Here is a 21068-nt window from a genome sequence, read left to right on the forward strand (position 1 = left end):
TTAGAACAAAAATTTTGTTCACAAACGGCAGCCTCCTAATTTATGGAGTTTGATTACATTATGTCATTAAATGTAAAGTGTAGTTATGTAATTAAAACACAGAATTGACTCATGAGAAATGTAAGCAACAAACTAATATTTATTTATTTTTATCATCATTCATCAACATTTAACCTCATAAATATAAACTGCAACATGAGGTACGCAGCACGGATGGGAAGCAGAGTACCACTTTATCTGCACACTTCAAAAAGCATGCATACAGTAGTCAAACAACACAGAAATGAGGAAACACTCACTTCTATGACTAAAGCAGGCATGACCATCACATCCACACAGACTGTGGTGGATTCAAGTCACCGGGTTTAACCTAAATGAAATGCTTGAAGCTGAAAACCCCCGTGAGCATTCATGATCCTGCTTTTAGGCCTTATCACGATCTGATACTGCCGTTCTCTTGAATTTGAAAATGTATATCCTGACCTGCACTGACAACATTAGGGGTTTGAGTCCAGCTCATGACTTACCACACACTATTTTTATATCTGACATGTCTGGGCATGTTAATGGACTATTTTCAAAGGTGGATACAGACATGCAAGATGAACACCCCCAGAAACAGAACAAATTCCTTGACCATGTGCAGATCAGGAGCAACTGTAAACTATTTTCCCATCATAAATGTTGCAAGGCACATTTTGACTTGTCATGATAAAGGGGGACACATCCATTTCATCCCCCAATTAAAAAAAGGAGGATCAGCCAGTGTTAAAATACTGAATAAAGAAAATACACACAAACACACAAAACACCATATGTGCAAAAGATTTACAACAATCTGACATCATTTAAATAAATAAAAACCGGCAAACAAAATCAAAATAATACTAATACATTAAGACAGACTAAAAAATAATGAAACTTTGACATGTTACTTTAAAAAAAGACTCAGACTCAGAGTACTTTTCTGCCAAAATAAAGGCACTTTAAAAACTGGAAAATAAGGAGCCCCAAAATCCTGAAAGTTTTTTTTAATCTAACAAACAAGATAAAAATACAAATAAAAAAATCTCTCAGGATATGGTAAAAGTTGCTTGTGCTTGTCTTGTCCTCTCACTGTAGCACACATTTCTCTTTGTTGCTGTATTTTCTCCTCCTCATCTCAAGACCTCGTTCAAGACGCTCATCTTCCTCCAGTGCACTGTAAACACACAGAAACACATCTTACAATATGAGCCATAAAGTATATTGGTCTAGATATGACAATATGTACGCAGTCCAGTAGTGATTTATTGTTTATAAATAAGGAATAAGAATATATTATATTTTTTAATTCAATTTTAACACGGTCAACAAATCATTTAAAATATGCGGTGCATATGTGCTTTTTATGCACAGCGACAGGAAGCATGGCTGAAATCGACTCCCCGGTCAAGGAGTTAGTTCCAAAAGGGTAGCTCCTTCAGTAGTGTGGCAGCGTTTTGGTTACAAAAGATCAGATGAAAAGCAAACCACAGTGATATGTTAGTTTTTACTGAATATTTGAAGGCAAACTGTGGCATTTATGCTGTCACGCAATTGTTATCAAATGCTTCATGACATTTTTTAAGTATTCTGTCATATCGTCAAGAATATCGTTATCACAGAAATACCCTGAAATATTGTGATACTATTTTTGTGCCATGTCGCTGTGACTACACTGTTCATAACTGCACACCCACTCACCCTCTCTCTTTGGCGTCGATGTCTCTGATAATCTCGTCCCGTTGGTTGACTAAAGACACGAGCTCTTGGAGGAGCAGCTGCTCCCTCTGCTGCTGAGTGGACGACTTCTGCCAGTCTGCAGGACAAACAGCAGAACTTTTATATAATATAATTCATCAGTTCCATTTCTGCTGTGCATTAGTCTCAAACTGGTTTAAAGTTACATTTCTGTTGCATTATTATTAGCTTGTCAGTCACCTGAAAATCAATTTGGTGAATTTTGTCATTTTTAAGCTACATTTATTTGACAGTTAGAGTCAATACTAACTGCGCAAATTAAGAGTTTTCACACAAAACATGGAATCAATGTGATGCGTTTTTTATAGCACTACCCAGCACATCTGAAACAGTTGGCAATAACTCCACCTCAACCAGCTACAACATTAGCATTTTAAATGGTGGTATTTCTACTTTTACTTAAATTATCTGAATGCTTATTCTACCCGTTACATACTGACCTTCTATCGCCATCATGACCCGCAATTCTCTAGTCAGAAGCTCAAATCGTCGCTCCAGATCCTGCTCCTCTTGTCTGTTAGATACAGTCAATAATCAGTGTGACGTATACGTGTCTGTTATGTGTGTAATGTTTATGCATGAGAGTTCTTACAGTAGCTCCAGGTTGTCCTGTCTGCGTATTAGAGCGTTCTTCTTGTTCACCAGAGTGAACCACTCCTGTATCAGCCTCTCCTCTTCGTCACGGTCACTTCCTGTACAAGCAGGAAAAGAAAGAACAGTCTAGCCTTGCTGTCCTAGATGCTAAGCGTCATCAGAACCACAGCCGATGGGCTCAGACATCAAGATCTGTTAAAGTGCATTAACTCGCTCACACATCTGTGTGCGACTCACCTGTTTCCATGAGGCTCCGCAGTCGTCTCTCCACCACTGCAGCTCTGCTGTCGATGTGTTTCTGCTCCGTCTCTAAAGCTGCCAGCTCGCTCAGCACATACTGGCTGGTGTCCTGCAGACACTGACCACAAGCCCCATCACACACACAGACACACACACACACACACACACACACACACACACACACACACACACACACACACACACACACACACACACACACACACACACACACACACACACACAGATGCAAGCACACAACCACACGTGAACATACACAAGACAACAGCAGACAGTGACAAAGAGAGGTAAAGATGGAAAGGAGATTGAAGGCAAGAGAGAGGCATAAAGTAGTGAGGGGAGGGGAAACAAGAAAAGAAGGGTCAAAAGATTAGAAAGAGGCCAAAAGTAGAATATTTAAATTCTTGGAGGTGATTTATTTGAAATGAATTAAGCAGCGTTTGGAGAAGACGATAGGAGATATGATTCGGTCCCACTTGCAGCTTTAAGTCACGTTGTTGTGAGAATCAAAAAGATACAGAGATGAAGTAGAGAAGAACAAGTAACTGACCATTGTTTCCTCTTCTTGTTTGGGAGGCTGGGTCTCAGCTACACTCTGCAAAGCTGCAGACACGGACACATAACAGAAGAAGAGACAAAATCAAGTTGAAAGAAAATCAAAAGATGGTAAGATTCTCTGAGAGTCTTGGGCTTCAGGTACCCACCTGTATTATTAGAGTTTTCTGTTGCAGAGTTAGTCACTGTGTCGTCATCCTGGAGAGGAAAAAACATGACGTTCATGTAGCTATTGCAAAGCTGACACACAAATATTATACTACTGTGTGTGAGTTTATTCTCTCGGTGGAAATATAATTAATGTTTTTTAACATTATTTTGGACAATGACATAAACAGTTACAATAGCTGTAGTTGTTTGTCAGTTGTAATAATGAGGAAAGAAAAAGTCTCACCTGAGCAGCTCCAGATTTGAGTGCCTTGGTACCCGACCGTGGACGTGGGACTGGAGTTATTGACTCATCCACTGAAAACAAATAATAGCAACAATCACATGTTGAATTTCACTTTATTATTGAGCCGTCTTTGCCTCAAATCTCATTTAAAGATACTGAAAACTTGGTTCGAAATATTACTCATTACAGTTTAAGTCTATGAAAACTATTAAAGGCTAATAGCAAGTTAAAGTTTGGGAAAAACATATCCAATCTCTTCTTCAGAACTGTGTGGGTGTAGTTTGAGCAGATTTGATCAACAGTGGTCTGGCAACACCAAAACTGGCATTACATTTTAATTCAAATGTTTTCACATCCTGATTGTGTTAATGTACAAAACTGATTTTTTTTTATACCGTATGAAAATGATATTAATAACTATTAAATATTCATAAATTCAATGTTTATTGATGCACCATTACATTTATTGAAAAACCTTAGATATGCATAATTTTGAACACATTTCCACTGAGTTCAGAAAACTGGAAACATTGGTAACCTTGGTAACCTTGAGAAACCTACCAGAATCTTAACCGAGGTGTTGTAAACTTGATTTAATGATTTGTTTGTTCGTGCTTCTTGTCTCCTCAGGAGCTCAAACTATGCTTCTTCACATTCCTAAATTCCCCAGAGAAACGGTGTCGTTCCCCCTTCCCTCTTTTCATTCCTGCTCTCCTTCATTCTGTTTTGCTCCGGTGTAAAAAAAAAAAAATGTTCCTCTCCTTTTTTCCCATTTACATGAAATCCAGCATCTCTAACACAGGAATGCTGTATACAGTTGAATAGCACAGAGTGCTGTAACTCTGATAAACTGATTGAAAGGTCCATGAAGTGGAAGAAAGATGGGATTAATCAGGTTAAAAATAATCATTACTACAACAGCCTACAAGAGACTGGGAAACACAGATGGATGACCTGGAAACATAGTCCGCCAGCGTGGAGGCATAAATTTAGTAAAAGTAGCTTAAATGTTTACAGAGGGAAATGAGGCTCATACCTTTAACCAGTCGTTTGGTTCTTGGTGGCGGAACAACCAGGGTGCTGCTTCCTCCTTCCTCCAGACTCACTCCTTCGTTCAGCCTGGCCATGCAGAATGCGGCAGCATCGACGTTGGTGGGAGCAGGACCGGAGAGGGTGAGGCCGTAACTGGACTGACTGCTGTTGTGCTCTATTTGCAGCACGCTCAGCTCCTGGTTGGTGAAGTGCGAGCGGATCTGGCTGAGGTAGGTCATGACGATGAGCCGGTCGGGGACGGACAGAAGAACCATGTCGGACGGCTCCAACAGACGAGAGATCCCCAGCGCCTCAAACCCATCAAACGCCTGATGTTGTCAGAAAAGAATGACGTCATCGGCATAAAGCAGAGCGGACAGCCACGATAAAAACAAACCTCAGAGCATATTCTTTTGACCTGGACTGAAACTGGAGGCCTTTTAGAGAGACATGTCTGTTGTTGTCCATTTAAGTTTTTGTTTCAGTTTGATGTCTTCACAAAAAACATCAGAAAATACAGTTCGCTCACAGAAATAAGTTTAATTAGCACAGCTAATACTTTGTAGCCTTTTTTTGACCTGGGTTTTACCTCTCAGGATACACGGAGTTTGCTCTATCTTATTGTTGGAGATCTCCCTCTTCTCTGCACTGTATTATTTAAAAAAAAAAAAAAAATCATTCTATTTAGAGTTAATATTGTCCTAAAAAGATACTGGAATTCAACCAATAGCCTTTATTCTGGCCCAATTAGAAAATAAACATTAGCTGGGTGAAGTTATTCACAGCCCTCATCAAATAATAACAGAAACGGAGGAGCAGCATAGGAGAGGTCATAAAACACAATGATTGAAAGGGATTTCTACTAAATAGTAAACTGTTAACACTATTAAAGTCATGGTGCACTAAACAGCAATGACGAGCTGAACATAAAATTCATTCAAATAAGCCTCGTCCTCACCTTCTTATTGTTGAGCTTGATGTCATGAGGGTTCAACTGGTCAAAATTTCTAATGGGACAAAATCAGAGAACATAAAACATGTTAACTTAAAAGGTTTAGATCGGACATTCTTAATGTGACAATCTTTAAATGCAATGTGGAAAAATGCAACAAAAACATATATTCAGTTCCAGAAGGTAGCAAATAACTGGCGTACACTTTGTCTGGATGGAAGTGGTGCAGGATGGCGCAGAAGGCCAGGCCGTTCCTCCAGGACGTGCTAAAGTTGGTGACCTTTACCCCCTGGTACCCGTTGGTGATGTTCTGACACCACTGAAGCAGTGACTGGCTGGAGTTCACCAGGTCCTGGAAGAGGGAGGAAAAGAAGTTCAAATTTGGTTGTGTGTGTTCAATTTAAAAAGCCGGCAAGAGTTCATGCTAATGTCAGTTTTGACCTCAGCTTTGTCGTCCTTCCCATCGACCTCCTCTCTGACCACTGGAACAGGATTGGGGATCTTAAGGTCAGAGGTTTCTTCTTCTGGTAATGAAGGAAGTCGAGTTGTCTTAATCTCATGATGATGGGGAGAAGCAATGTGCATGTCTGGTTGGGATGGTGGTTTCTTCTCTCCACCATCGGTGAGGCTAGTCGGTGGGTGTTTCCGCCTAAGAGGAGACAAGGTGTAGGACATTGAGATTGGCTGATTGGTCAAATAAAGATCATCCATGCGAGATGGTGTCAGCATTGCCACCAGCAAATCCTTAGATTTAAGCAAGAGACATGCAAGCTTGCCAATGCGAGCAGATCTCAGCACTGACTTGATGTTAAAGAGCATGATAGGAAACATACAGCATTCAAGAGATCTGTACTTGGACTTGCGGCACAGTTTCCTCAACACAGGTCTATGCTGTTTGGCTCTTTATTTTTTGCACGTTTTCCACCAAACAGTTATGTATGTATTTCATTCTTTGAGCACTTAGTTGAAAAAACACAATTTACAGAGCAGCAAAACAACACAACACCTGCCATGCACTCGTGTGGCAACATCTTCACAAAGATAATACCAGAGTTGCTTTTTTTGGAGCAAGTTCAAATCAGGCCTCAAGTCACCCAAGAGAAGTCAAAATTAGAGTCTCACCACATGAAACAGTATTGAACATTGTGCTTTCCAAGGCAAGTCTTAAGCCAATAAACCTTATGATGAAATACTCAAGCTGTCTCATGTGTTTTCTTGTATTCTTCTGAAGTTTACCAGTCAAAATTTTAGACTTGGCTGTTTATGCTTTCCTTTTTTTTAGTCAACTTAAATCTAAATGGAGAAAAGTGTTGAGTAAGTGAAGTCTCATGTTCTCATTTTCCCAACTTCAAGGTTCGGTGCGGAGGATCTAGAAGTAGAAATGGAGTATAATATTCATAATTATGTTTTTATTAGTATATAATCACCTAAAACTAAGAATGATTGTGTATTTGTTACCGAAGAACGAGCCCCTTCATACATACACGTATGAGTGGGCCCAATCCATGGAGCTCGCCATTTTGTCCTGCCATGTTTCTACAGCACCTGCCTGGTAAATGAACGTGTTTCTCAAACTCCACACACCAGGTTTGTAAATCAGGCTTGGGTCATTTCCTAATTCTCGACAGCCACAGAAAACATGATCCATCTGTTAAATGCTGAGTAGTAAAATTGGTAGAATTCCCTTTTAAGGCTGACACAAGTCTCAAGTCTTAAGTCTGCATATCGCACACGCAAACAAATACAAGGCTTCAGTGGCATGTCATTTCAGAGAGCAGCACAGGATTACAGCCTATCTAACTTACACATCCTTCTCTCCCAGTAGCTCTTCTATCCCAGTTAGTGATATTTCCTGCAGGCCATCGAGGCAGGAAGGAACCGAGTGCTGATTGTGATCAGTAAGGTCAGTGGGGATGTTTGATTGGCTTTGAGGCTCCATGGTATCGCAGTCAATATCACCAGGGGCGGGAATGAGTCGCTTCATATCGCGAGGGCCGGAGACAGGGGATGCATCGCCTGACATGAGGTGGATTTTAGCCAATAATAATCTTTCCTCCTCTTGGAGCTGCTGGTCTCTGGACAGACTGTTGTGAAGGTTGTTCATTTCACTCTTTGTGGTGTTTTTATCCTGGTTTAAACTGGAGGTCTTGGAGTGGTTTGTGTCTTTCTCTGCCCTCATTTCATGACTCGTGTGTGAATGTGTGGCTACTTTTGTGCCACCGTGTATCCTACTGATGCTTGTGTCAGTGTGTATCTTAGTGTGTTTTGGGTCAGGGTGCATGTTGGCGATTTTAGTGCTTGGAGGAAGGGGCCAAGGCACAACCGAAGACTGGACAAATTCTCCCTCCTCATTGGCTGCTACCTCCAGGCTGTGACTAGTTTTTGTGACAACATCATCTCTCTGTCCTTTCATTGTCTGTTTTAGTGCCTCTCTATGTTGGGGAGCAGGTTTGTCCCTCATCATCGGACTGATTGCTTCTTCCTGCTGAGACTCTGAGGGAGGGTCAGGATGTGGACTGTCAGTCTGACTGGTTAAGGACTCAGAAGGTTCAGGTTTATTTGGCTGACTGGCAGCAGAGCTCTGGTAAAGCATCTGTTCACTGCAGGGGGGTGAGGAGGGCTTCTGGGTGACAGCAGGGGATAAGTGGCCTTGGCTGAAGACAGAAAGGGAGATTTCAAAGGTGAACGTGCAGGCTGAAGTGCTGTTGATAAAAGAGACCAACCAAAGACCCAACCAGTATACTCGTCATGCCCCATTCTCATCTGCCAACATACCACCATTCATCTCACGCAGCCAGAGCTCCATCTTGAAATGGTCACAAAGGTTGAAGGACAATCAAACACAGAAGTTGCTTTTGAACTGAGGATAGAGTATGGCACTGGCACTCTGCTAATGTCATAGCTGTCTCAAGGCCTTGACATCACAGTTGTTTGGACAAGACTTTCACCAAGACTTCCAGAACGTTTGTGGAACAGAGGTCTGGCTATGTGAGATTATTCTAGACTCTTAAAAAAAAAAAAAATACATGACCTACTCAAGTAAAGCCAAACACCAGTTTTAAGCATGCTCTGGCCTCGACTGAATTGCCACATCCAATGATCAACCAAATCCATTAATCCATGCTACTTGATGTGCTACTTAACTGCATTGACTACTGAACACATGCTTGTTTACACAGAAACACAGTAAGACACATCCACTGCATTCCTTCCCGTTTTCCATGCTTGCAGCACTGCTGCTACACATTTACACAAACAACTAAAGCTGTTTTTTTAGCCTGTATATTTACATTTTGGAAAATTTGGCATCATTAAAAGTAGACTGAAATAAGGTTGAGCAGTTCCTGTTTGCAATATATCTATGGATATACAGACAACTATTACTATATTATCTAGACCCTAAGGAAACCTTAAAAATGTGACAATTTCAGGCAGGTTCTGGAGTTAAAAGAGCATTTATTGATGTTAACTTGGGCATTGGGGATTATATTGAAAATGTGGAAATGAGCTATTGAAGGGTTTAGAGTACCTTGGTTGAAAACTAGATGCTGTGAGTCAGGCAGTGCTGCAGCTTTAAGTTGAATGTGTTGATATGTCGTCAAAATGTGGAGCCAAACTAACAGAACTAACTTCCCCGTCTTCTCTCCTACACTTTAAACGGCTACAGAAAAAGTCACAACCAAGATAAAACATAAAGTGTCCTTCAAAAACAACATGCTGATGATGTTCTTTGAGAGATGGCAGACACGATTCGCATGCCAACACCCAACTCTTTCTTGAGAAAGACTTGCAGGACAAGACCAAACCCCTCAGTAAGCGAAGGACAGTAAGGTTTAGTAAATATTATTTCCCTGTGGACAAAGTGAGAACAACCCACAGACACAGTCCTCCGATCCACAAGAAGCAACAGGCAGATCTCTCTCATATAGCCAACTCTTTCCCGGTTACTCACCTCTCTCCCTGCTGTTATTTATCTCTCCCACATCCTTTACTCACCCTGCTTCCCCTTCCATGTACAGCTCAGCCAGCCAGATGAAGCCAAGATCCTCCTGTCCTCTCTCATACTCTATTTCCTCGTCCTCCTCCTCTCTCAGCCACACTGGGATGGCACCACATTTAAGACTGGATGTGCCCTTTTTAACCGATCTCAGATGGTCCGGGGTTTTCTTAACAGCAGTGACGGAGTCCTCGCGTTTGTTGTTTATTTGTTTGGCTGCAGGGACAGAATCACTTGGTCTGGTTGGAACCAGATCGGCCTCAGCTCTGGGTACAACTATGTTTGATGGTTTGGGATCAGATTTGCATCCAGATTCATCATTACTCTGCAGCCTCTCATCATCTGCAATATCACCCAACTCTACTTCCATCAGTGGCGGCCAGTTGTTTGATTGGCTGTTGTTCACTTTCTGCTTGTTTTGCACAGATGAAATGTCAGGAATAGTTGCACCTTCTCCTTTTCTGTTCTGCTCTTTTTCCGTCTTCCTTCTCCTCTCCTCCTTTTCTCTCTGATATTTTTTCTTTTCTTTCTCCTTAATGTTCTCCATCTGCTGCTTTGTTTTTGTCACTGCCTTTTCCCTCTCCTCCCGTTGCTTGTCCTCCTGCTCTTCTCTCTCCCTTTCCACCCTCTCCTTCTCCTTCTTTTCCATCTCTTCTCTCTCCTTTTCCTTCTCCTTCCTCTCCATCTCTTCTTTCACCTTTTCCAACCTCTCCATCTCCTGTTTTTCCTTCTCTTTCCTCTCCATCTCGTTTCTCACCTTTTCTAACCTCTCCCTCTTTTCCTTTTCCTTCTCCTTCCTCTCCATCTCTTCTCTCACCTTTTCCAACCTCTCCATCTCCTGTTTTTCCCTCTGCCTCCTCTCCATCTCTTTTCTCACTTTTTCCAACCTCTCCCTATCTTCCTTTTCTTTCTCCTTCCTCTCCATCTCTACTCTCATCTTTTCCATCTCTTCTCTCTCCTTTTCCTTCTCCTTCCTCTCCATCTCTTTTCTCATCTTTTCCAACCTCTCCCTCTCTTTCCTCTCCATCTCTTTTCTCACCTTTTCCAACCTCTCCATCTCCTGTTTTTCCTTCTCTTTCCTCTCCATCTCTTTTCTCACCTTTTCCAACCTCTCCATCTCCTGTTTTTCCTTCTCTTTCTTCTCCATCTCTTTTCTCACCTTTTCTAACCTCTCCCTCTCTTCCTTTTCCCTCTCTTTCCTCTCCATCTCTTTTCTCACCTTTTCCAACCTCTCCATCTCCTGTTTTTCCTTCTCTTTCCTCTCCATCTCTTTTCTCACCTTTTCCAACCTCTCCCTCTCTTCCTTTTCCTTCTCCTTCCTCTCTATCTCTTTTCTCACCTTTTCCAACCTCTCCCTGTCTTCCTTTTCTTTCTCCTTCCTCTCCATCTCTTCTCTCATCTTTTCCTTCTCCTTCCTCTCCATCTCTTTTCTCACCTTTTCCAACCTTTCAATCTCTTGTTTTTCCTTCTCTTTCCTCTCCATCTCTTTTCTCACCTTTTCCAACCTCTCCCTCTCTTCCCTTTCCTTCTCCTTCCTCTCCATCTCTTCTCTCACCTTTTCCAACCTCTCTATCTCCTGTTTTTCCTTCTCCTTCTTCTCCATCTCTTTTCTCACCTTTTCTAACCTCTCCCTCTCTTCCTTTTCCCTCTCTTTCCTCTCCATCTCTTTTCTCACCTTTTCCAACCTCTCCCTCTCTTCCTTTTCCTTCTCCTTCCTCTCCATCTCTTCTCCCACCTTTTCCAACCTCTCTATCTCCTGTTTTTCCTTCTCCTTCTTCTCCATCTCTTTTCTCACCTTTTCCAACCTCTCCATCTCCTGTTTTTCCCTCTCCTTCCTCTCTATCTCTTTTCTCACCTTTTCCAACCTCTCCCTGTCTTCCTTTTCTTTCTCCTTCCTCTCCATCTCTTCTCTCATCTTTTCCTTCTCCTTCCTCTCCATCTCTTTTCTCACCTTTTCCAACCTCTCTATCTCCTGTTTTTCCTTCTCCTTCTTCTCCATCTCTTTTCTCACCTTTTCTAACCTCTCCCTCTCTTCCTTTTCCCTCTCTTTCCTCTCCATCTCTTTTCTCACCTTCTCCAACCTCTCCCTCTCTTCCTTTCTCTTCTCCTTCCTCTCCATCTCTTCTCTCACCTTTTCCACCCTCTCTATCTCCTGTTTTTCCTTCTCCTTCCTCTCCATCTCTTTTCTCACCTTTTCCAACCTCTCCATCTCCTGTTTTTCCTTCTCCTTCCTCTCCATCTCTTTTCTCACAATTTCCAACCTCTGCCTCTCCTTTCTCTCCATCTCTTCTCTTTCCCTTTCTAACCTCTTTCTTTCCCCTTCCTTTTCTCTCTCCAAACTTTCTTTCGCTTTCTTCTCCGCCTCCTCTCTCTCCTTCCTGTCACTCTCCTCCCTCTCTGCCCTCTTAATGTTTTCCATCTTTTCTTCCTCCCTTCTCTCCCTCTCCTGCTCGCTGGCTGCTTGTCGCAGACTTGCCACCAGACTCAGCCCGCAGGTGTCATCTGAAGGTAAGCGCTGAGCTACGTCAGTCTTGGAAACCTTTTCCTCAGGAACGGTCTGACTTTCTGCTATATCAAAAAAGGCTGCGGGTGGCAAGATATCCACATCAGTCATCGGGTCATCATCTGACTCTACTTCATGTGAACATGGCTGGTCTTCATTATTTAGAAGTAGGCATAGTTGCTCTGCAGAGGGGTGTGGATGACCTGCATCGGTTGATCCGGGTGTGTGCAGGATGGAGGTCACAGTCTCGTAGCTATGGTGCAGACATGAGGGACAGGAAAACTGTGAGACAGAGCTCACCCTATCATGACCCGCATCATGACACTGTGGCAGAGAGTCAGACAACATGCTTGATTAAACAGTTCCTTCTCAGACTTTGTTTTGGTGCTTGTCCAAAGTGCCTTGCAAAAGCACCTAAAGGAAACACTGATTGTTTGTTATGCTGAGACCCTGTTTTTCTATCCAGAGCACAACATAGTGCTATTTACATCACCTCTGGCATGATTAAGAGCATGTAAAACACTGCCTGGTGCCATGCGGTCCACAGCTCAGCTCAGAGGAAGACACAAAGCTAGCAGAAACAACAATGTCAGCTCACTGAGTGAATTTTAACCAAATAATCCAAAACCATGTGCGATCGAGCCCTGGCACCAACAGGACGGGGCATCTATGATACGGATAAATGAAGGATGGACAGTTTTTATACGCAAAAAGTGAAGCTAATAAACACCAGTTTACAGTTTCCCACAGCAGCTAAAAGCATTACTTCTGTAGAGATAAAGTAATAACTCATCAAAATGTATTAAAATGTCTATCTGAATGTGTTAATGTAATAAAATATCTGACAAATATTTTGAATATTGTGAAAACCTATGAGAAAATTGCCTGATCATCATTATTGTTTTGAAAAACATTTGAATAATTTCTAATATAACAGTTTTTCCATAATGATAAGTTCAAAACTATAATATTTTTTACCCAGTATTTGTTTGTATGTATATGTATACCATGTTATCATTTATTAAATTCATCTTTGGAAGTATTAAAGCCTTGTTTTGTTGTATTAACTGCACTTGTTTTATGCAATATTTACAGAGATATTGGATCTCATTTGACTTAATTATTAAATTATTCCACAGTGATCTATTGGCTACAACTACTACTGCGTCTGAGCGTAGTTAACAGAAACTTTTTTGCATTCTGCATCACACCTTAGCAAATAACCACACAGGCAGGCAGAGAGACTCACCCTCTATACAACACCCCAACTACTGCTGACATGAAGCCAGCAGACGCCTCCTTCTGCTGCTCTGCAACACACACATCTGCCTCTGTGTGTGCACATATCTGCGCACTACCACACACAAACACACACACACACACACACAGACACACATACACATTTTACTATTTACTCTCATCAAATCACTTCTATTTAAATAGCCAGTGTAACAGCGTAGACAGAGGTTGAGATAAAGAGAATAGCTTCAGATGAGGTTAATTGCGACTACTGAGTAAGCACTGGTTAGGCTGCAGCACCACAGAAGATCGTTAGACAGCACGTGAGCAGGTTTGTTTTTTGTCGGTGGACTCACGCCATGCTGCAAAGACTGCAAGGAACCATCACTGACTCACCCCCCTATTACACCCTCCTCCTCCCGCTGCTTCTCCTCCTCTTCTGGGCTCTGGCTATTTTCCATCCCTCTTTCCACTCCCGTCTCCGCTGAGGTCTCCTCCACAGCTGCCCAGAGCTGCTTTTCTGCCTCGCACACTGGCTCCTCATTGTCGACAAAACTCTCCTGACCACCCGCCACGACATCCTTTGGTTTCTCCTCATTTGCGCCCTCCTGTTGTGGTTTGCCTGACGGCTGGGTATCTTGTTCCGGCCGCAGTCCTGGTTCTGCTTTTGAGGGCAGCAGTGGCTCCAGCGCCAGAGTGGCACGCTCGCCAGCTGGTTTGGGGGGAACTGTGAGTGAGGTTGCTGGCTCCACGCCGGGTTCTTCTGGCTCCTCGGGCTCCTCTTTAACTGGTGATATGCCGGGCTGAGCAGTGGGCAGGACTATGTGGCGTGGTTCTGAATCTTTGGCTATTGCTACAGGGGTGTCCACCTCAGCTGCATCTTCTCTGTGTGAGCAGTAAAACAGGGAAAAACCATTACACATTTACATTTCCTACTTACATTAACATTAAGATTAAGAAACCAGACTATCAGCGAGGCGGACAAACAAAAAACACAGACAGGAGGATAAAGCAGAGAAGCAGACAAAAAAAATGTCCCCTCATCCATTCTTACCCTCTGCACAAAGGTTTTGTACCCTCCTCGGCAGAGATTTTTTCAGTTGTATCTTCCCCACTTCTCCCTTCTAGCGTTTTCCACAGAGGAATCTCTGCTTCAGACAGTCTCTGTGGAGGTAGCACCAGCGGCATGACCTCTAATGTGACTGGTTTATTCTCAGCAGATGGCTGAACAGGTGGAGTGCATGCTGCAGATAGTTTATTTTCTGGGACAACAATGTTTGACACTGAACCTTCCTTTATGGGAGAGGGTTGGCTGAGACTGGAACGAGGAGGGAGAGAGAGGAAAAGTAAAAAAAGAAAGAGAGACAGCTGGAAAAACATCAAGGAACTCAGCTTAAATAGAAAAGAGGAAGAGGAGGACAGCCATAGTGAAACAACAAAAGAAAAAAGTAGCAGGGGTGATCAGCACCAGAGAATTTGATACCAGGGCCATGATCATTGATAGTGATACAACTATCAATATGTCAAGTCAAGACTTGTGAATACATTTAAATTGGCACTGAATAATAAGCACTGACTATTCTCTGTTAATCACATGCAGGTGTAGCACTAAGTGTCCATGAGGCATTAATGGATCCATTTTCTTTGGTACCAGATTTATATCAGTAGCATCAATACATTAGGGATCAATCTGCTCACCGCTACCACAGAGACAATCAGTCTTATTGCCTTACTGAGCAGGGAATCACATAATAATCACTCCAGAAGAACAGAGAAATAATCACAATAGAAAAGATGAGTGATTCAGCCCAGCTTCATATCAATTAAATGACAAAATACAGACAAGAACTTGCATTTGAATCAACAGAAGAAGTGATTTTTCAAGGCTGTTTCATTTTTTTTTTTTTTTTTTTTTGCTGATTAAAAAAGCAGCCATTTCTGGTGTAAAAACAAACAGGCCTCACTGAGAGTAATCACCACTCACAGTGACATCATTATTTTCTACTTCAGTGCTGTAACTCACCGCTCATCGGAGTTTATGGAGGCAGCGGTTGGTTTAGCGACTGATGGAAGGGCCACCTCCCTGAAAACCCGAGAGGGCAGCTCCTCGGCTGTAATGCTGGTTTTGGCCGGGGGAGGGAGGTGAGGAGCAGGAAGTCGAGTCTGCATCACACCTTTAAGAGCCGCGTGGGAGGGTTTGAAACCGGGAGGAGGCGTGTGCGTGTTTAGCTGAGAGACCGACACAGAAGACGCCGTTCTCATGTTCTGCTTGTCCTCATCTGATCTGTTGGCCTCGACACTGCAGACTGGAGCTGCTGCATCCTCCTCCCTCCTCCTGTCTTTCCCCTCTCTGGCTCTCCTTTCCCCCTCCTCCTCCTGCATCTTCCTTTTTTCTACCTCGTCCCTCTTCTTTTTTTGTTCTTCATTCTTTTCCCGCTCTTTGTCCTCCTTCAATCTCCTCTCTGCTTTCTCTTTCTTCTCGCTCTGCCTCTTCTCCTCCTCTTCCCCCCTTTTTGTTTCCTCCTCCTTTTTCTTCTCTGCCTCCTGCCTTTTCAGCTCCTCTTGTAGTCGTCTCTTCTTTTCTTCTTCTTCCCTCTTCTTCCTCTCTTTCTCCTCCTTTTCTATCCTTTCCTTTTCTTTCTGCTCATTCAAGAGCCTCTCTTCCCTCCTCTCTTCGTCCTCACGTCTTTTCTCTTCCTCTCTTTTCTGCTTCTCCTCCTCTTCTTTTTTCCTCCTCTCCATCCTTTCTTTTTCTTCTTTCAGGATTCTCTCCTTCTCTTTCTCCTCTTTGAGTTGTCTCTCCTTTTCGTCCCTTTTTTTTCTTTCTTCTGCTTCATTAACTCTTTTCTCCTCCTCCACCTCCCTCTTCTTCCTCTCCTCATCTGCTCTCCTCTTTCTCTCTTCTTCTTTTCTCCTCTCCTCCTCCTCTCTCCTCTTTTTCTCTGCCTCATTTCTCTTTCTTTCCTCCACTTCTCTCTTGCTTCTCTCTTCCATCTGTTTGATTTTCTGGTGCTCCTTCTCTTTTGCCTCTTTCAGGTGTTTCTCCTCCATCTTCCTTCTCTCTTCCTCCTCTAGGAGCCTGTTTTTATCTTCCTCCCTGTTCTTCCTTTGCTCCTCAAACACTCTCCTGTCATTCAACCTTTTCTCCTCCTCCTCTTTCATCTTCCTCATGAATCTCTCTCTCTCAAGTCTTCTCTCCTCCTCTCTCCTGAGTTTTTCCTTCTCCTTCTCCAATTCAAGGATTCCCCTCTCCTGTTCTTGTCTTTTTCTCCTCTTCTCCTCATCCCACTTCCCCTTCACCTCTTCCTCCCTCAGTTTCTCCTGTTTCTCTCTCTTCTCCTTCAGGAGTCTCTCCTCTTCACTTTTCCTCCTTTCCTTCTCCCTCTTGACCTCCTCCTCCTCCTGTAAGAGTCTCATTTTCTCCTCTTCTAACAGTCTCTTCTTCTCCTCCTCATGTTTTCTCCTCTCTTCATGCTCCTTCTTCAGGAGCATCGCTTTTTGCTCTTCCTCTTCCTGCCTCTTTTCCTTATCTTGTATCTTTTGAATTTCAGTCTCCTTCTGTTTCTCCTTCGACATTGCTGCTCCGTCTAATTGCTCTGTCAGCGATGGCTTTTCATTGGTTTTCTGTTCAAGACTGCAGAACAGATAAACAATAGTCCTTAATCCTAGATATCTGTGTGTGCTTCATCATTATCACAACAACCAGCTCACATTCTGTAACCTCATTACTGGTATTTTTTGGGATCTTGATTTTATCTGTTAAAATAAATACTCACCCTGGGGGACACCTTTTGATAGTATCGCACTTAGAGTCATCCACTTCCAGAAACAAGCTCCCTGATTCTTGTCTCTGGTTAAGTGACTCATTGATGACGTCATCAAAGTCAGACTCAGGCTTTGCCAGGGGCACCTTCCCGGTCTTAAGTGGGCTAATAATACCCTTATTGGTTGGCCTTTTTAAGTCAATGTGCCCGTGAACATTTGGCTGTTTAGGAGTGATAAATGCTGCCACGACACTGGTGGAGGGCTGCTCAGGGGTGGAGAGCTCACAGCAGGCGAAAGGCCAGGGAGGGGGCGGGGCTATGATCAGCTCTGAGCGGGACTGGGTGGGACTAGGGGACAGAAATATTGGAGGTCAAGCTCGAGAGATGAGCGGGAAGGGATCTCACAAGGTTGAGCGTGCGGGCGGCCACAGAGCAAGCTACAGGCCTGATGGGGGTCAGTGCAACAGGAGGCAGGGCACAAAACACTCTGCAACTGTTAGCGCATGTTAGCACAGAGGAAGCACAAACACCGGGCAGAACACAGAGCACCTTGAGAAACGGTAGATTGACAAGTCTCACAATCTTTGATCCACAAACATGAATAAACTGCTACGCAACAACACACGAGTCAGCAAGCTGGGCACTGGGTTAGCTTCGCAATTAAACCTCCTGTTTTCTCTCAAATCGGTGATGCAATCAGAAGCAGGTTCAAAGATACAGTGACTTCAAGGAATACTTTTGGGAAATATGCTTACCTGCTGTTTTGTCAGGAATTAGACAAGAACAGTAATACCATTCTCAGATCTCAATATAAAGCAGATGGTTAACTTAGTTTACTAAAAAAAAGACCAGTCACAGTCTCGACTGGCTCTTTCAACAGGTAACTAAATTCATCGAACAGGAATCTCTAAAGTTCCCTAAATAACAGGTTATGTCTTATCTGTGCTACTATTTTGTATGTGCAGTGAGGTCCTGGACTTTTTAATGGATTGAACAAACAAAAAGAACCTCTGAGTTGCAGAGGTGCAGTAGGATGATTTTGTTTTATTTGGGCAGAGCCAGGAAATCTGTTTCCTGTTTCCAGTCTTTTATGTTCAGCTAAAATAACTTCACTAGCATAGTTTCATATTTAATTTAAGGACATGGCAGCTAACTCTGCAAAATAAAGATTGTGAGCATATTTCCACAAATGTCAAACTATTCCTTTAAACAATCATGCAAAATCAAGCACACAGCTGATCTCAGACTGTACAAAAGGAAGCTTAAAAAGAACACGAAGAAGAATCTGAGCTTTCTGATTTTTTAAAAGCCTGTTTTCTTTTCTGGCCAATCTTCCAATTTAAACTCATCCTTGCTGTTGTTCTCAAGCTCTGTTAGGCCGACTATCAGTCCTCTAGATGCCTAGCTTTGTAGTCTGTTGAAAGATTTAATCTTCACACAGCAGTTTGAGACCAAAGATACCTCTGATCTAAATTTACACACTCATGGGATATCATACCATGACCTCACCTGATCCTTCCGGGTCCAGCTTTGTTTTCTGCAATGGCCGCCTTTGACTCCTGAGCTGCCCTGATTGGCTGTTTGGAAACTTTGCTGTTTGCTGGTGGCTGGCTATCTGCAGGAGAATCTTTGGCTTGGCTCGGAGGACCAGTTGGAGTTGTTTCCTTCACTTCAGACGTTGTTTCTTCATCCACCTGCGTGAGGGAGAATGTCAAGCCTATAGAGAGTGAAATAAAGACAGAAAACAGATTAGAAAAAGTGAGTCTGCTCTGCAAGGAAGAAGGGAAGGAGTGGTCATTTGCTTTAAGAAGAGGTATTTTTACATGTAAAATAAACAGACAGGAGGCTGTTTGATAAGTTGGTTGGTGTACCTGACTGACCGGAGCTGATCTGAGCAGGTGGAGCAGAAGGACGAGTGACAGTGAGAGCAGAGGAGAGAAAGGTGGTGGTGGAAAGAGAAGAGGAGTGAGGGGGTGAGGAGCAGGGAAGGGTAGCAGGACGGGTTGGAGCCTCTGGGTCACAGAGAGCATCAAGATCAGGACTGGTCAAAAGAGGGACAGGGGTGATGTCCCCACCACTTGAGGCAGAGTTGGGTGTCAACCACACCCCTTGAGCAGCTGAGGAAAACAGAGAGGAAGGACAGGAAATGTGAGCGGGAAAAGGAGGTGAAGCAGATTTACAGAAAAGCTGACAACAAAGGAAAAAATAAAAGCGGAGAAACAAAAAGTTCAGAGACAAGACGAAAGGATAAATGTAGGGACAGGAATAAGAGTTACCAAACTTTTAACATCAGTTACCTGACTCTGATCTAGAGGGGTGAGATTTGGGGAGAGGTGGTGCTGACATAAGAGGGCCATCAGCAGAAAAAGGAGAGGGAGAGGTGGGACGAGCGACTGACTTGACAATGTGAGGTCTGAAAATGTGCGAACGGCCTGACAGAGAATGAAAGATAACGGAGGAGAGAAAGTGTTAGGGCTTTTGCATAAAAGTGGTGAATTAGCATCACTTTGGCGTAGAGAGTCGAAAAAAGTAGAAACAGACCAGAGACTGCAGCAGAATCATCTGCAGTTTGAGCCTCTGGGGGGCGCCGCTGGTATGAAACAGGAGCTGAGGAGAGGAGAGGAGAGGAGCCGCAGGAAGAAGAGGAGTGAAGAGAAGTCAATATACAGTCAGAAAGAGTGAATTAAGAAGTAATTTCATAGCATGCATTTTCTTTAATCTTTCTGGGTTATGGATTACACTGGTTTAATTCACAAGAAAGTTAAGATCAAGCCAAAGTAAGATAATCCAAGAAGACAGAATGACCTCCGAACTTGAACTGATGTCAAATGCAAAGAGCCAAGATATAGATGGCAAAATGGATATCATGCACAGTTTTTTCAAATAACACACCATACTGTACATATGCAGCACAGTACATTTTCTGTTTGGCTTTGGAAAGTACCATGGGCATGGAGCTAATCACACATCAGAAATCGGTTAGTGCAAAGCATGCAGTGTGCGTCTCTGCCAGCCAGCCTCTAGATACCTTTTGTTGAGCCTGACTGGAAGATTCTGGGCAGAGAGGGAGGCTGAGAGATGGTCCTGGTGAGCGGAGGGTGAGCAGATGGAGGCTCAGAGGACTGCATGGGGGGTTTTTGAAGGGAGGAAGGTTTGGGAGGAAGAAGGTGGGAGGCAGTGGAGTTGGGCTTGTGGGTCAGAGTAGTGAATACAGTGAGAGAAGACTTCTGGGGAGCCCCAGAAGATGATGTGACAACAGTCTCAGATGACGACAATGAAGGGGAGGGAAGTTTAGGAGTTAAAGAAGGGATGCCTGTTGCAGGTGCACTGAACTTAGAGGACAGGGAAAAAGGTGGATTTAAATTCACAGGACCTTCATGGTGATCAGATGAGCACGATTTTGAGGGAACTGAGCGCACTGCTGAAGAAGACTCCACTGAGGCAGAAGCTGAAGTAGACAGAGATTCAGAGCTTTTAGGAGTCGGAGGAAAGAGAGGAGGGACAGAGGAGGGACTCTGGACGGAACGAGTATCTGCTGCGACCTGGGAGCTTGGAGGATCAGGTAGAGAGTCAGACCCAGCAGAGGTTTCAGGAAGAACAAGGTTGGTTGATTTTTGATGCTTGGACCTGGGTGAGGGCTGAGGGGAGGGGCCAGGGGAAGGTTGGATCTCTGGTTGGACCGGAGCGGCCGAGAAGGGATGTCGTGAGCGGCGGGGCGAGGGGCGGGGAGCAATCGGTAGAGGAGGGCGGGAGTGGAGAGCAGGACTAGGGGGACCGCTATCACGTCCACAGGCTGGATTAATGGATGGAAGGATAGATGGATCAGTGAAAGTAGATTTTTGCAGAAAGAGAAACGATGAAAAACACAGAAGGAAAAGTTCATGAAATGAGAATGACAATGAAATGAAAACTGATAATTAGATTACTGTTGGGATCACGTCAGTTAATCCTCCTACTGTCATGAGGATACTTTGTTAATCACATGACACGTTTGTTTG

At 43.4% G+C, this 21068-nt stretch overlaps 1 protein-coding gene across 10 annotated transcripts in view; it reads right to left on the minus strand.

Annotated features, from left to right (window-relative positions):
• Positions 1 to 119: 119 nt before the first annotated feature.
• Positions 120 to 21068, minus strand: part of LOC138196239 (plectin-like) — a 28643-nt gene continuing 7694 nt past the window's right edge. For 2 of the 10 annotated variants that reach the window (XM_069146091.1, XM_069146090.1), the window contains exons 8-31: positions 20099 to 20863; positions 19612 to 19677; positions 19368 to 19502; positions 18942 to 19187; positions 18580 to 18787; positions 17083 to 17418; positions 15330 to 16940; positions 14361 to 14624; positions 13703 to 14191; positions 13317 to 13421; positions 9564 to 12320; positions 7373 to 8221; positions 6009 to 6216; positions 5771 to 5919; positions 5574 to 5622; positions 4620 to 4944; positions 3584 to 3654; positions 3339 to 3387; positions 3185 to 3237; positions 2614 to 2734; positions 2375 to 2474; positions 2223 to 2296; positions 1726 to 1840; positions 120 to 1201 (exon numbers count right to left, since the gene is read on the minus strand). In XM_069146091.1, the coding sequence (XP_069002192.1) occupies positions 1114 to 1201; positions 1726 to 1840; positions 2223 to 2296; positions 2375 to 2474; positions 2614 to 2734; positions 3185 to 3237; positions 3339 to 3387; positions 3584 to 3654; positions 4620 to 4944; positions 5574 to 5622; positions 5771 to 5919; positions 6009 to 6216; positions 7373 to 8221; positions 9564 to 12320; positions 13317 to 13421; positions 13703 to 14191; positions 14361 to 14624; positions 15330 to 16940; positions 17083 to 17418; positions 18580 to 18787; positions 18942 to 19187; positions 19368 to 19502; positions 19612 to 19677; positions 20099 to 20863 (9233 nt within the window). In that variant the 3' untranslated portion in view covers positions 120 to 1113. The remainder of the gene's footprint in view (positions 1202 to 1725; positions 1841 to 2222; positions 2297 to 2374; positions 2475 to 2613; positions 2735 to 3184; positions 3238 to 3338; positions 3388 to 3583; positions 3655 to 4619; positions 4945 to 5573; positions 5623 to 5770; positions 5920 to 6008; positions 6217 to 7372; positions 8222 to 9563; positions 12321 to 13316; positions 13422 to 13702; positions 14192 to 14360; positions 14625 to 15329; positions 16941 to 17082; positions 17419 to 18579; positions 18788 to 18941; positions 19188 to 19367; positions 19503 to 19611; positions 19678 to 20098; positions 20864 to 21068) is intronic. The other 8 variants (XM_069146093.1, XM_069146092.1, XM_069146094.1 and 5 more) reach the window with 8 other exon arrangements.

The sequence above is a fragment of the Embiotoca jacksoni genome, unplaced genomic scaffold, assembly GCF_022577435.1.
Source record: "Embiotoca jacksoni isolate LCO1_2020_lvr unplaced genomic scaffold, fEmbJac1.0.p SCAF_13, whole genome shotgun sequence".
Classification (NCBI taxonomy): Eukaryota; Metazoa; Chordata; class Actinopteri; family Embiotocidae; genus Embiotoca; species Embiotoca jacksoni.